General features: G+C 33.7%; 3 protein-coding genes across 3 annotated transcripts; 2 read left to right on the top strand and 1 right to left on the bottom strand.

Annotated features, from left to right (window-relative positions):
• Positions 1 to 2382: 2382 nt before the first annotated feature.
• On the bottom strand, positions 2383 to 3443 carry LOTGIDRAFT_117458 (hypothetical protein; the record flags this gene model as incomplete). Its single annotated transcript, XM_009055983.1, has 2 exons — positions 2383 to 2598; positions 3270 to 3443. Coding segments are annotated over 2 exons (390 nt in total), but the record flags the coding sequence as incomplete, so codon positions are not given.
• A 2115-nt stretch (positions 3444 to 5558) lies between these two features.
• On the top strand, positions 5559 to 7246 carry LOTGIDRAFT_160792 (hypothetical protein; the record flags this gene model as incomplete). Its single annotated transcript, XM_009055982.1, has 3 exons — positions 5559 to 5574; positions 5696 to 6201; positions 6656 to 7246. 3 exons carry the CDS (start codon positions 5559 to 5561, stop codon positions 7244 to 7246), a joined length of 1113 nt encoding a protein of 370 aa, XP_009054230.1.
• Positions 7247 to 8309: 1063 nt separating this feature from the next.
• On the top strand, positions 8310 to 9539 carry LOTGIDRAFT_160791 (hypothetical protein; the record flags this gene model as incomplete). Its single annotated transcript, XM_009055981.1, has 3 exons — positions 8310 to 8312; positions 8545 to 9039; positions 9189 to 9539. 3 exons carry the CDS (start codon positions 8310 to 8312, stop codon positions 9537 to 9539), a joined length of 849 nt encoding a protein of 282 aa, XP_009054229.1.
• Positions 9540 to 15717: the final 6178 nt, after the last annotated feature.

Raw genomic sequence — 15717 nt, 5'->3', positions numbered from 1 at the left:
TGTTACAAAATAGATAAATAATAAATTACTTTCAGAAATCTTCCATCAAGCATTGCTACAGTAAAATTTGATATCATATTTCAGAGATTTATTTTAGTGAAATTGGTCTTGTTCATATTTAAAGAGAAAAATACAATGTATAGTTTACATTTACTTTTGCCAAATTTTAGTTTTAATTTAGTAAGTATATACTATACAAGTATATTGTATGATGGTTTGAAATAACCTCTTGTAAGGTATTAGCCAACCGGACATTTGCCAAATATCATATATTGTTATGTATTGTAAATGGAGAAAGGATGTAAATAAGAGTCAGAACTCCATTTACACACATTAAAGTGATTGTAAAGAGGATGTTACTATTAAAATATTTTGTGACAAGTGATGTCACTTAGTTTAAGTGGAATTGCAGGAACCACAGACGTCTTAGTAAAAATTGGAATGGTGCAAATTGAAGCTATCAGTGTCCCCAATATACATAAAAATATTGAAGAAACCTTTTTACAAGCCTTTAAAGAAAATGTATATGTTAAATTTGATGTTTATAACAGTAATGTAAGTTAGCTTTATATATAATAAGATGTATTCAGTTGTGTAAGTTATTTATTGTAAATATATATTGTATAGTGTGCAATATGTTTTATCTATTAGATCTCTATTATTTGAGGTTTATGCACAATAAATAATTCTTTATCATATCTTTTTTATTCACATGTTTGTAAATATGGATAATCTGTTGTCAATTAATTGATTTGAAAAGAGCTCTGGGTGACTAGGACTTGATTGAGAGGAGGGGAGGGGAATGTCTTTTTTTCAGGGGTGATCATATTCATATACATTGTACACCCAGTTATATTTCTCATACTTCAGCCTATATCTATAAAAGTTGTGAATGAAAATATCTTTAACATTTAGATCCTCTGCTGTATAATATAATGCCAGTGTCAGATCTAGTTGTTATGATGGTATGAAACAAGAGGCTCAGTGTGCTACAGGCTGTGCACGTTTCCTCAACAGTTGGAAATCAAAAGTAGGCTAATGCCACTGTCCTAGCAAAAGTACCCTCATTGCACACTGACGTTGCCTGTCTTCATTAGCCCAATTAGGTGCAGAAGAAAAGGAAGTCCATTCATTTCTGCTGTATAATATTTTGAATGTGCATTTGAAATGAATTTCTTGAGAGTACATTCATGAATATTGGTATGTTTTAAAACACACCCAACCCTGCTCTATCATTGTATAAATGACATGTCATGACAATAAGATTGGGATATGTGCCAAATTGTCATAAAACCTTGAATTACATTAAAGGAACCTTTACAAAGTCATGCAACGTCTTAAGATTTGCATTCAAAATAACTGAAAAATATATTATTCTTAAAAATAACATGACTGTATTGCCTCATGTGGTTGTTCAGAGTAATGAATAACCATTATTACAGTCTGTAGCACATGGTATTCTCAGTCCATTGTACTGTTTGAACGAGATGATACTTCCATGTCAGTTAATAATGTATTATCCTATCATTTTATAACCTAGACCTATGTCATATGATATTATAAGATTATTATATTGGTATATAATTCAGTATAGAAATAATTGTTATATAAAATAATACTTATTGAGTATATAGACTTAAAGTATTAACTGATAATCATCGTAACTTTCTAGTCATAAAGTCAGTATAATGGTCAACAATTGAAGAGATTAGTAGATTTACTGTGTGGCATGATGGCTTTGGATAACAATATCAACTCGACAGCTGGGTAAGAATTTTGAACTGTTCCGTATATGTACTCATAAAGAACAAACGAAATAAATGTTGTAGGTAAGAGACAGTTAAGGGTCCAACTTCCGTTGTTGTGTGACAGCAAAATTCCAGCTAGATTTTGAGTAAAAACACACTAGAAAATCAAATATACTATAATTGTACTTCAGTAAATAGTTGCAGGTGTAAATGCGGTGTAAGATTTCCAGTCTGTAGTTAATGCTAGTTCGCACCTTTGTATATTGCCGTAGGTGTGGGGGGACCGTGGACTTGGTTCAACCAGCACCTGTGGCAGTTGAGCCTCTGCATTGTTGAACTTGATCCTATTATCAATAAGGAAAAAATACAGTAAAGGTATAAGTGTGAATTATGAGCTGTTGAAAGGCCTAAGTCTATTTGAAGTAACACTTAAATATTATTTATAAAACATGCAATATAATTTATACTACCAGGTGTATTATGCAGGTGCTCAGTAGGATTTATAGAGTTATTTTCTGTTACGTCAGTTGACAAGTGGTAACAGAAGTCAGCAATGTTTTAAAGTTCCCTACAATGATGTTTCTCCTCCCTTCCAATGAGATGTCCTCCAACTACCACTTTAAAGGTATATTCTTCATTCAATGAGGTGTCCTTCAACTATACCTTCAATATGGTGTTCATCAACTATTCCTTCAATATGGTGTTTATCAACTACCTCTTCAATGAGGTGTTCATCAACTATCCCTTCAATATTGTGTTCATCAACTACCCCTTCAATATGGTGTTCATCAACTACCTCTTCAATGAGGTGTTCATGAACTATCCCTTCAATATGGTGTTCATCAACTATCTCTTCAATATGGTGTTCATCAACTACCCCTTCAATGAGGTGTCCTTTAACTATCCCTTCAATGAGGTGTTAATCAACTATCCCTTCAATATGGTGTTCATCAAATACCCCTTCAATATGGTGTTCATCAACTATCCCTTCAATATGGTGTTAATCAACTATCCCTTCAATATGGTGTTCATCAACTACCCCTTCAATATGGTGTTCATCAACTATCCCTTCAATATGGTGTTAATCAACTATCCCTTCAATGAGGTGTTAATCAACTATCTCTTCAATATGGTGTTCATCAACTACGCCTTCAATGAGGTGTCCTTCAACTACCCCTTCATATGGTCTTCATCAACTATCCCTTCAATATGGTGTTCATCAACTATCCCTTCAATATGGTGTTCATCAACTACCCCTTCAATGAGGTGTCCTTCAACTATCCCTTCAATATAGTGTTCATCAACTATCCATTCAATGAGGTGTTAATCAACTATCCCTTTAATATGGTGTTCATCAACTATCCCTTCAATATGGTGTTCATCAACTATCCCTTCAATATGGTGTTCATCAACTACCCCTTCAATGAGGTGTCCTTCAACTATCCCTTCCATATGGTGTTCATCAACTATCCCTTCAATGAGGTGTTAATCAACTATCCCTTCAATATGGTGTTAATCAACTATCCCTTCAATGAGGTGTTCATCAACTATCTCTTCAATATGGTGTTCATCAACTATCCCTTCAATATGGTGTTCATCAACTATCCCTTCAATATGGTGTTCATCAACTACCCCTTCAATATGGTGTTCTTCAAATACCCCTTCAATAACGTGTCCTTTAAATACCCCTTCAAAGTGGTGTCCCTCGACTATATTTAAATGTTCTTCAAATACCACTCCAATGCATTGCCCATCATCTACCACTTCAATGGTGCGTCCTTTAGCTATACCTTCAATGAGATCCCTCACCAGTCCCTACAATGAGGCGTCCTTCAACTACTACTTCATTAAGACTGGGGTGTCTCCAAAATACCACTTCAACGAGGTGCAATTAAAATACCCTTTCATTGAGGTTTCCTACAGCAATCAATGAGGGACTAGTAATAGTTCAGTGTGGGTAGCTACACATCAATAGAATAATATAGTCATGAGTATAAGTATAATTGATATATGACAATTGGTATGAGAACACAGTCCTATGTCTACTGGCATTGTACTGTTCAATTCAAGCGCCTACACACTTCACCAGACACTCCAAAATCTACTTTAATCCATGTCTTACTAATTTCTATTGAACCTAAAATCCCCATGTCACCCGAATAAATTTATATATATTTATATCATTTGATAAGATTGAAATATATGTATAACCTCATTCTAGGGGTGGGCTGTACAAAAAAAGGGTCAAATCGTGCGATGAATTAAGCCTAAAATGAATCATTGTCGTGTCAGAGTACCCATTGTTAATTACTATAGCTAATAATACTGGTGAAAGTCATAACCATTAGTTTGAAAAGAGAATTTGTACAATAGTCTCTAATATGCATGTTTATTTCATATCGTGCATTCAAACAGGTAAGGTGCTTACTGTATGTTTATTTCTTAACATTTATTTTTTTCTTTTGGATCTAAAGCGGACTCCATGAGGGTGGCTGGCAATTTCCTTTCCGAAGCAATGATTACTATCTGAAGGATATCTTTCTGCTTAATTTGTGTTGTATCTTGAAATCAATGTTTCAAACATTTGAAAACAAAGGTTTATAGGGTTTTTATTTGTTACTCCAGAAAACAATGTGTTTTGCAGTTGCTGGTTCTATTAGTAATATTTTATTCAAGGAACAAAATTATTGATTTGCAAACGGAATGATCAAGCTTGATGACTTTAAGTCGGAATAATTTTGACGTCAATGACTGGTATAAAAATGTCTATTAGAAACTGTAAGGACTTGTGAATTATATATGGATGAACAAGCCCATACAACTTCACAAAACAATTTATCTATATATAATTAATTTTACGTGCGATAGAATGAAATATAACTATAAATGTTATTGTATTAAAAATTAAACTAGATGAAACTGATATGTCCGTAAAGTGATAAAATTTCCTCTGTTCGTGATGTCCGATGCTTATTGTTAAAAGTTCAATTAAAGCACAGGCCCTCCTCTGTTCACGTTTAACAGTTCTTCACAATTTTTGGTATATATTAGAATTTTATTATTTAACTATTGTATTCCGAAAAATAGATTTCGACTAAACGTTTATCCCATGTACCCCGATTTGAACTGTATCAACCGACATTCGCCCTGGATATTCTCGATCTGAACTGATTGATTTGAAGTATTCATATACATTCATGTATTCCCTTTTAGCATATATAGAAATATTCATGCCTCAAAGGGACCGTCCTTTTCGTTATCTGTTGCTTTTCCTGTCTCTGAATTAATCTCCGATTAGTTTTGTCTACTGATCTTTGATAAAGTTCAATTTAATTTAAATGCACGACCAATGTTCATAGTAAATAGGTTTATAAGAGGAAATAGACCGTCGTTAAACTGACAAAAAGTAAGGCTATATAAAAAACGAATCTTTAGTACCAAAAATTCATAATTATCATACGAGGACTAATGTGAGAGACTTTCTAGATGCTCCAACTACGAAATATCTATAATCTGCTAATGATGGAAGGACTTTCGATACCGTTGCTGTCTTTCCGAGTAACAGTTCAGTAACTGGGAGAATGGTGTATTACAAACTTCTGGCAGAGAGAATATCGGCTTGCATGTGTCTGATATAAATAACATTTGATTTGCAGTTAACATATTGATTCTGATACTGCCTACAATAGAACTTAAGACTTATTGTATAATGTGAAGGGAGAAGACTTAATATCAATAATACATTTACATCTACATCTCTACTATAATCAATACATAGAATAACTATCTTTCTTGATATTGGAATACAAAATGGCGACTGGAATAAGTAGGTTACAAATATTGGCTGCCTTAACTAGATATAACGCTTTGTTAAATTCTCATTACATCACAGTGATCCGGAAAGTTGGAGTGTCTGCCCTTGTTGTAACTGTTATTTTGAATTTTAGATTTCAGTCCAATGGATGTCATCAAATTGTCAAGAAATACAGAAGAGCGGATACCAAACAAATATACTCATAGGCCTATACCAACTAGTTTTCAGAAACACTCTGCAAAGAAACCTTGGCCAAAACACAGCACTGAACTCGATCCTAATGACATCCATGGACATTTGAAAGAATGTGTGATTCTTGGAGAACGTGAGGTTTTTTTCCGACTTCTGTGTAACTGCGAAGACTCTTTTTTACATTCCAAAGATCATCGGAATCGCAGTAATATCGATGACATTCTGCGACTTGCCGTTGAAAACGGTCGTTGTGATATGGTCGAAACGTTGCTCGGTCGAGGAGCTGATGTGACCATAAGTGTGAACAAGTTAAGTTTGTTGGAAATAGCTACCAAGTCTCGAGATTTAGATCTAATCAAGGTGTTGGCAAAATACGATGATATCAAAGCTGTAAATGTTCGAGGGGAAAATTTGTTGTTCTCAACCATAATGGCAGAGGAATCGGTGGTGAGTTTAATTCTGTTCATTCTTGTTGGATCTCGTTAGATTCCCAGGACCACACTATAAATATTATAAGTTATTCCATTATATAGAGACATCTTCATTTCAATTTAAAAGCCCTTCAAAACCCGAGAGGCATATTTTTGGAGCATGTTGGCTAACCATAGACTTTTATTTTGTTGTCTGAAAGCTGTATTATATCTTGGTCATGCCTTACTTTCTGTTAAATAAGACCTGAACTGGTCAGAAAAACGATTTGACCATCCATTCTGGAAAACATCAGCTTCTGCATTCGAGCTTCCGTTTCAATTCATCGTAGTGCTGATAGACTCAATTAATAAATAATCCTGTAGTCTCTACAGTCCTAAATCTAGTTGTCTTTCTGACAATATTATATCCCAATACACGAGTCGGTAGCATGACATGAACTCTTATCATTTAGTTATATTCTCACTTCCAGAACACCAATGAAGAAATATTTGATTATTTGTTAAGGGAAGGAGTAGATCCAAATCAATTATCACATAATGGAAAACACCCACTTCATGTTGCTGCGATACAAAGTGTCAAGGCAATTGAGAAACTGTCTAGAACGGGATGTGACGTCAATGTTCAGGACAACATATTGGGCGACACTCCTCTTCATAACGCTTGTAACAGATGCTGTGAAGACAATATAATACCTCTACTCGGATATGGTGCAAATATGAATGCGCTCAATAATCTTGGACAAACGCCTCTCGAAAAACTTTTAGCTGTGGCATCAGGATCGGATTTTCATTCACGGACCAGAAGGGAATTAGCAAAACGTCTTATGGCAATTGGATTCAATGTGATAGAGCCAAAGGAAACACCACAGCGACGTAGAAACAAGGGTGTGGAACTGTATCAAAGACTTCAACAAAATCAAAGTGACATTCTCAGCTTAAAATGTCTGTGTAGAAGAGAAATAAGGAATCATGTCAGTGGTATTAATTTCAATCTAGCAATAAACAAATTAGAAATACCACTGTCTTTAAGACGGTATTTGTGTTTTGTTGATGGAAAATGAGTCAAAACTATGTTTAGTAGGCTTAAATCCCAACGACATATGGTGTTGCTGCTGTGGCCTTATGATATTACTATTAGTCAGCTTTGTTTAGCAAACTCAAATTATAGTATATATAACATCAACTGGTAGTGCAATCATTTAAGAAAAGACGATGATAAAATGGAACTGAGAATGTACAGGTTTCTGCGAATTTGAAATTATATTAGGGAAGATTGCTATTAATATTCAATCTGATTGAAATACATTAACAGTAACATAAAGAGGTTTCTTATTATGCTTTTCACTTTTCGGTACATTGACTGTGTCACTTTAAATCAACCAATCGACCAATCAACTGTTCTGTTCCAAGAAATGACTACGTGTGCGGAATTCTGGTATATTCCTTGTTTAATACGACAGTCATATAGTCAGCCAACTTTTAAAAAGCGTTTTGGATTGGTCAGCATAAACGAAAGGGGCAAAAATTCTAAAAAATGGACACTTATTTCAGAATAATTTGGTCAGGTCGTAGATGATGAGTGAAGTATACTCAAAAAGTAAGGACAAACACAAAGGAAACATATTTATCTGTTCTAATCATTTATCAGTTGGAACTCCATTTGATATGCCTTAAATGCGATAAAATTTAATTGTGATTATGATCAAAATCAAGGGTTGTATATTGGTAAAATATAGAGAGAGATTGTTTTTTCTTTGTTGTATAGCATGATGAAAAGCGTTTGGTTCAAGTATTACGGAGATTGTTAAATGTAATTTATTGATTGGTTACAGAGTAAAATTTAATTGACAACAAAGAAATATTGACATAGATTCAAAAAAAACCTTTGTCAAAACATGGTTAGATCACAAAAAACTTAACATAGATCATAATGACATAATGAGTCTTTCTCATTTTAATGGCTAATTAGTAGATTATTACGTTTAATCTTTGATCCCTGATTGCTTCATTCTTTTAATTTCTTGATTGATTTGAGTGACATCACTCACGTTGTCAATCAAGTGGTTCGTAATAAATACGGTTGTACTTTTGATGTACCATTCACACATCGAACAGCATTTTAACATGGTGAGTTCAACATAAAATTCTCTTTTCAAATAAATGTAATATGTTCTTAGCAGTCAAATAGTCTCCTCGGCTTCATCTGGAAGCGGACTATATATGGTCATCTACCAAATTACCAACCGTGCTGTCAAGAATACTCATGGTTAAAATAATCCCAATACTACGCAGATATATCTTTATCGATGCCAATATATTTTGGAACAATTATGTAATTACGTACCTTTATGCATTCCAGGCTACTAGCAGTACTCCACAATCAAGTCCTTCCAGCTCCACAGGATCGTCACCACCACCAACTCCGGAAAATCCTTGTTATCCTTATCCCGTAGCTATGTATTATAATCCATGGAACGCCTACCAAGTCGATCCATACTATGCTTCCAACCCATCTAGCATGACAATGTGCGGTATACCCATGCATTATCCCATGCTTCCACATATGATGCCACCTTCAATAACTGGTGGAGTGACATCACAACCAAAAATCGCGTACCCAACTACAGAATCGAAGACGACATTAGTTAATACTAAGTTATCTCCCATCAAAGAAGATTCCAATTTAAATTCAAAATCTTTAAACAATAGCCCAGAATCTAGAGGTAACAGAACCAACTATTCCAGAAAACAGATTGAAGTGTTAGAGCGTATGTTTAGCTTTAAGGCGTATCCCGATCCAGAAAACTTCGAGAGATTAGAAAAAGAGCTGGGCATCGCCATGAAATCCATTAAGGTAAGCTGGATCTATAATACTCAAGTAAGCTACAATATAAGAAAAACAAAATTATGGACCATGTGAACACAAAATGGTTACAGCTTAGTTAACCCGTGTCATATTTTTTTTCTTGTAAATTTATTTATATCATCTTGTTAATTTTCCAGGTCTGGTTTCAAAATAAGAGAGCCAGAAGCAGAAAAAGAGTTGGGGGTCAGACAGTTTTTGCCACAAAGATTCTTCAATCATCCTTACCGTCACCAATTACACGTTCACCAACAGCTGACCTACTATCTAAGCCATCGTCACCACCAACATCAGTGCATTCAATTAAGTCAGAGTCGGGATCTATTAATCAACCCACGAAATCCATATCACCAAATAGCTCACAACCATCACCGGCTATGTTACTACCAACACCAGGACAACCACCTATGATGCCACCAATGCCACATTTTCCAGGTTACATGCCATATCCTATGTTTACTTACCCGTATATGTATTCACAATGTAGATAATATTGTTTTGTTACGGTATATATTCAGTGCTATTGTTACTATTTAAATAAAGTGTTACCATCAAAAGCTTAATCTTCGTAAAAATGTAGACTGGGTCCCACACGATATATTAGTATAATTATAGTGTCTATACGAAGATGAAACAAATGGGGATTGTGATAAATAATTGAATATCAGTATAATGAATCTACAGTACATGTCACGTTACTGACAGGAGTGAAACCTTATTGTGATGTTAGTGGTAAATCATTTAATATCAGTATAATGATTCTACAGTACATGGCAAGTTACTAACAGGAGAGAAACCTTATCATTGTGATGTTTGAGGTAAATCATTTAATATCAGTATAATGATTCTACAGTAATCGGCAAGTTACTGACAGGAGAGAAACCTTATCATTGTGATGTTAGTGGTAAATCATTTATTATCAGTATAATGATTCTACAGTAATCGGCAAGTTACTAACAGGAGAGAAACCTTATAATTGATTATTTAATATCAGTATAATGATTGTATAATACTCACCAAGTTACTGACAGCAGAGAAACCTTATCATTGTGATGTTAGTGGTAAATCATTTAATATCAGTATAATGATTCTACAGTAATCGGCAAGTTACTGACAGGAGAGAAACCTTATCATTGTGATGTTAGTGGTAAATCATTTATTATCAGTATAATGATTCTACAGTAATCGGCAAGTTACTAACAGGAGAGAAACCTTATAATTGATTATTTAATATCAGTATAATGATTGTATAATACTCACCAAGTTACTGACAGCAGAGAAACCTTATCATTGTGATGTTAGTGGTAAATCATTTAATATCAGTATAATGATTCTACAGTAATCGGCAAGTTACTGACAGGAGAGAAACCTTATCACTGTGATGCTTGTGGTAAATCATTTAATATCAGTATAATGATTCTACAGTAATCGGCAAGTTACTGACAGGAAAGAAACCTTATCACTGTGATGCTTGTGGTAAATCATTTAATATCAGTATAATGATTCTACAGTAATCGGCAAGTTACTGACAGGAAAGAAACCTTATCATGTGATGCTTGTGGTAAATCATTTAATATCAGTATAATGATTCTACAGTACATGGCAAGTTACTAACAGGAGAGAAACCTTATCATTGTGATGTTAGTGGTAAATCATTTAACATCAGTATAATGATTCTACAGTACATGGCAAGTTACTGACAGGAGAGAAACCTTATAATTGTGATTATTTAATATCAGTATAATGATTGTATAATACTCACCAAGTTACTAACAGGAGAGAAACCTTATCATTGTGATGTTAGTGGTAAATCATTGAATATCAGTATAATGATTCTACAGTAATCGGCAAGTTACTGACAGGAGAGAAACCTTATCATTATGATGCTTGTGGTAAATCATTTAATATCAGTATAACGATTCTACAGTACATGGCAAGTTACTGACAGGAGAGAAACTTTATCATTATGATGCTTGTGGTAAATCATTTAATATCAGTATATTGATTATACATTACACGGCAAGTTACTGATAAGAGTCGAAGAGAGAAACCTTATCATAATGATGTTTGAGGTAAATCATTTAATGTCAGAACAATGATCCTACAGTACATTACTGGCAAGAGAAACGTTATTAAAGTGATGTTTGAGGTAAATCATTTAATATCAGTATTCTATAGTAACTGACGGGAGAGAAACCTTATTAATTTGTGGCAAATGATTTATTCATAAAACGTTATGTTTATTTTAAATGGACTTGGAAGAACCACAGACTTATAGAAATTTAGAATACACTACAACCTCTTGCATTAAAGGGGGAATGGATGTATCCTGCGACCTGTAGAGACTAAAACATCACAGCTTATAGAGCTTTTTATGGGACAAGACGTAGGTTGATAACGTATATTATAAAAGGACATTTTTTGGAAATTGCAATAGGAGCTATTTCTCTATTGGCTGTACAATATTATTAAACGATTAGTTGATAATGTTAGCTACAACTTGACTGTAGTATTTTTTGATGTGATTTACGAGGCGATGTTTACGGGAAATTGTGTGTCAACAGACCGGACAAACAGGAACAGTATGTATGTTTTACGTGCTCTGTGAGACCACCTTTGGTTTGATAAACATTTCACACAGTTCACACCTCCAAACTGACTTCTGGTTAATCTACAAAATACAAACATTATTCAGATATCAATATATAAAATTATATCATTAAAACCTAAAAGATGTACACAGATAGCAGAAATATTCAATAATGCAAACGGATAACAGTATCCATGTAACCTCAAATATTAGTCGATATTTAACAACCAATACTACAATAACCGAGAAAGATAATAGTAAACAGATGACATTTTATACCCAAATAGCAACTCAATAGTAGTATCATAAACAGATAACTTATAGGCCTACTGTTTATATTTGAAAAAATCATCATTAAACATAAATGCCAAAACATTAACATACAGATAAAAATCAATATTTATTGACAGATAACAATTACAGCGCGGAACGATATAACAAGACAGATAACAAATTTTACAGTCCAACATTCCAAAATTGGCTAATAATCACACACAAAAATATTAAAGAGCAAATTACATTACTGGATGACAGGTGAATGGTATTTATCAGTATGGTGTTTTAAATTTAATTTCCTTGTAAATTCCTTCTCACAAAACTGACATGGAAATCGTCTCTGCATATGTGATGACTGGAAATGTCGTTTTAAGCTTTCCTTTGTAGAATGACCACAACCACAGACCATGCATATATATTTACCATCCATATGAAAATTTATCTGCAGAATAAATATAATACATAATTACTTGAAGACAATAGAATAACGTAACAATTATGTACGGATACGTAACGTTGTGATTATATTAACGAGTGGTTGCCTAGTAAGATACAACCACTACCCTGATAAATTTTCAGTATATCAAGGGCAGTCGCCAAACTATCAAATCGTACCAAAAATCTAAATTGTCAAAGATATTGTTGATTTAATCAAAAAAACAAAATTTAAACAAATTCTGACATCATTATAAATATTCACACCAAATTTCATTTAAATCGAATGAAAACTGTAGTCTCTATTGTGTTCACAAACAAATTTTGACGCGTTTTTCATAAGGTTAAGGCAATAACTCAAAAACCGTTCGTCGAAAGATAGTCAAATTCGAACTTATCAGGAAACAAGTGGTTGCAAGATACGTCCACTTCCTTGATACATTTTCAGTATATCAAGGGCGGTCAAGTCGAACCAAAATCTAATTTGTCTAAGATATTGTTCATTTAAACAAACACACAAAATTTAATACAATTTTGACATAAACTGTCGCCTCTATCGCGTTCACAAGCCAACAATGATGCGTTTTTACTAAGTCAAGGGCAATTACTCAAATTCCCTTGATCGAAAAATCGTCAAATTTGAACTTGTCCAAGATCTCATCATTATAAATGATTACACCATATTTCATTTAAATCGAATGAAAACTGCAGTCTCTATTGTGTTTACAAACAAATTTTGACGCGTTTTCCTTAGTCAAGGGCAATAACTAAAAAACCGTTAATCGAAAGATCAAATTCGAACTTGACCAAGATCTCATGAATATAAATTATCACACCAAATTTCATTAAAATCAAATAAAAACTGTTGACTGTAGCTAATTGTGGACGGACGGACAGGGGTGACGACAATATACGACCACATTATAATGTGGGCGTATAAAAACGCATCTTTGTAGGTGTGGAAAATCCCCATTAAATAGGGTGTATTTTTCTGACTTTACTGCAGTCGATAACTGTCAAATTTTCCATCAGGGACTGGAATAGAGTCAGATGTTTCGGACTAGAGTTAATTGAACAATTTGAACAAAGGATCATTTGATGATAAACGTAAACCTATGTTATAAATGAAGAAGTTTGTCAGTCATAACCTAGTCCGTTCCCTTATAATCCGTGAGCTGGAGGAGCTCACCTGGCACCACCCCACTACAGACCGAAATTATATTTCTCTGAAACCTCAAAATATCTTCTTTCAGAATATACATGATAAATTGGGACTCACTAAAAATTCACATCGAAGGTAGGTACTAGGGTATAAAATTTTGAGACCCAATTTAACATCGGATCAATTGGGACTCACTAAAACAAAATTCACATCGAAGGTAGGTACTAGGGTATAAAATTTGGAGACCCAATTTAGCGACTAATGAATGAAAAATATGCAAAAAAATGTTCAGAATTAACCAATTTGATAAATATTTGAACCGTTTTACCAGAGCCTATATAGGATAGTGTTGGGATATATCTATTTGTACGCATCACCCTCTGCTTAGATATTTGGTTTGCAACAACTTCATCAGATGTTCAGGCCCAGTTCCCCATTTTAATAAACAACCCATTGAATAACCTAAATTGTTTGTCATGGAATCATATGTTTGTAAAAGAATTAATGCTCCAATAAAAAAATTTCTTGTCATGAACAATTTGCAAGATACATTGCAAATACAAATTTACATTGCAAGCTAAAGGTGTGGCTGTTGCTATGGAAACCAAAATATTTAATTTGAAACAAGGTTAAAATCATACCCAAATATGAAATATCTGCTTATATTTTTAAGGTATTATATTAAATATTAGTAAGACCGAATTGGAACTAAAATACTCAACGAATTTCACGTCATCCCTGCTTTGACGTTAATTATAGTGACGTCATAATAGTATCAATTAAACAAATTTTAAAGGTTTTTCTGATGAGATAAAATTCATTTTGGGGGGTTAAAATAAGACTAATTCATGATGTTTTTCAATTTGTTATCAATCTGAATATATAATTAAAAAACATGCAGTCATTTCAGATTGCCTCAAAAATCTGATTGTTTGGGCAAAAAATGACGCTTACGTGAATAATGAAGTCAATCACAAATTGATGCTTATCAAATATCGAGAAAAACGATTCAATTAATTATCAAATTGGTTAGTTCTGAAAAAAGTTTTGCATATTTTTCATTCATCAGTTGCTAAATTGGGTCTCCAAATGTTATACCCTAGTACCTACCTTCGATGTGAAATATTTGTTAGTGAGTCCCAATTTATCCAATGTTAACATGAATATTCTGAACAAATACATTTTGAGGTTTCAGATAAATATAGTTTCGGTCTGTGGTAGGGGTGGTGTCAGGTGAGCTCCTCCAGCCCACGGACTATTACCAATATATCTGCCCAATCATGATCCTGACGTTATTTCTCGTTACACCCAGGGAAGGAACTCTTGGTCATTAGACGGTAACAAATCTTTGTGGTGATTTTTAACATGGACAGCTAAAACATCTCGTCTTGAAAACACCTTTTTACATACTGGGCACATAGATTTATCTTTCAGATGCGAACTGCGAATATGCCTGTTGAGATTGAACTTAGTAGAAAAAGATTTGTTACAAAAATCGCAGAAAACCCTTTCTTCAACCTAAAATTAAAAGAAAAGCATCATTAGTAAAATCACGATTTTCCTCAGATACTACGCGTTCCTTCATCCTCGTATATTGCTAAATGAAAATGCAGATACTAATAATTAATATTTGATTAATACAGAACTTAAAATTAAAACACTATCAAAACTCACTGATTCATAAATTGCAACCCATATCTATATGTTACAGTTTTATCAAATGGTTGTATAAAAGGTGACATAGTGATATATGTTACAGTTTAATCAGATGGTTGTATAAAAAATTAACAACTCTTAATCTACTGTCTAATCAGATGATTGTATAAAACGTGACAACTCTTATGCTACTGTCTCATCAGTTGGTTGTAGCCTATAAAAGGTGACAAGTCTTACACCACTGTCTAATCAGTTGGTTGTAGCCTATAAATGATGAAAAGTCTTATGCTACAGTCTAATCGGTTGTATAAAAGAACTTGTTCTACTAATAGGTTGGTTGTAGCCTAAAAAGGTGACAAGTCTTATGTTACAGCCTGATTAGTTGGTTGTATAAAAGGTCTTGTTCTACTAATAGGTTGGTTGTAGCCTAAAAAGGTGACAAGTCTTATGCTACAGCCTGATTAGTTGGTTGTATAAAAGGTCTTGTTCTACTAATAGGTTGGTTGTAGCCTATAAAAGGTGACAAGTCTTATGCTACAGCCTGATCAGT

The sequence above is a fragment of the Lottia gigantea genome (assembly GCF_000327385.1).
Source record: "Lottia gigantea unplaced genomic scaffold LOTGIsca_26, whole genome shotgun sequence".
Classification (NCBI taxonomy): domain Eukaryota; kingdom Metazoa; phylum Mollusca; class Gastropoda; family Lottiidae; genus Lottia; species Lottia gigantea.
Note: the sequence above shows the minus strand (reverse complement) of the source record. Positions and strands in the feature narration are given on the sequence as shown.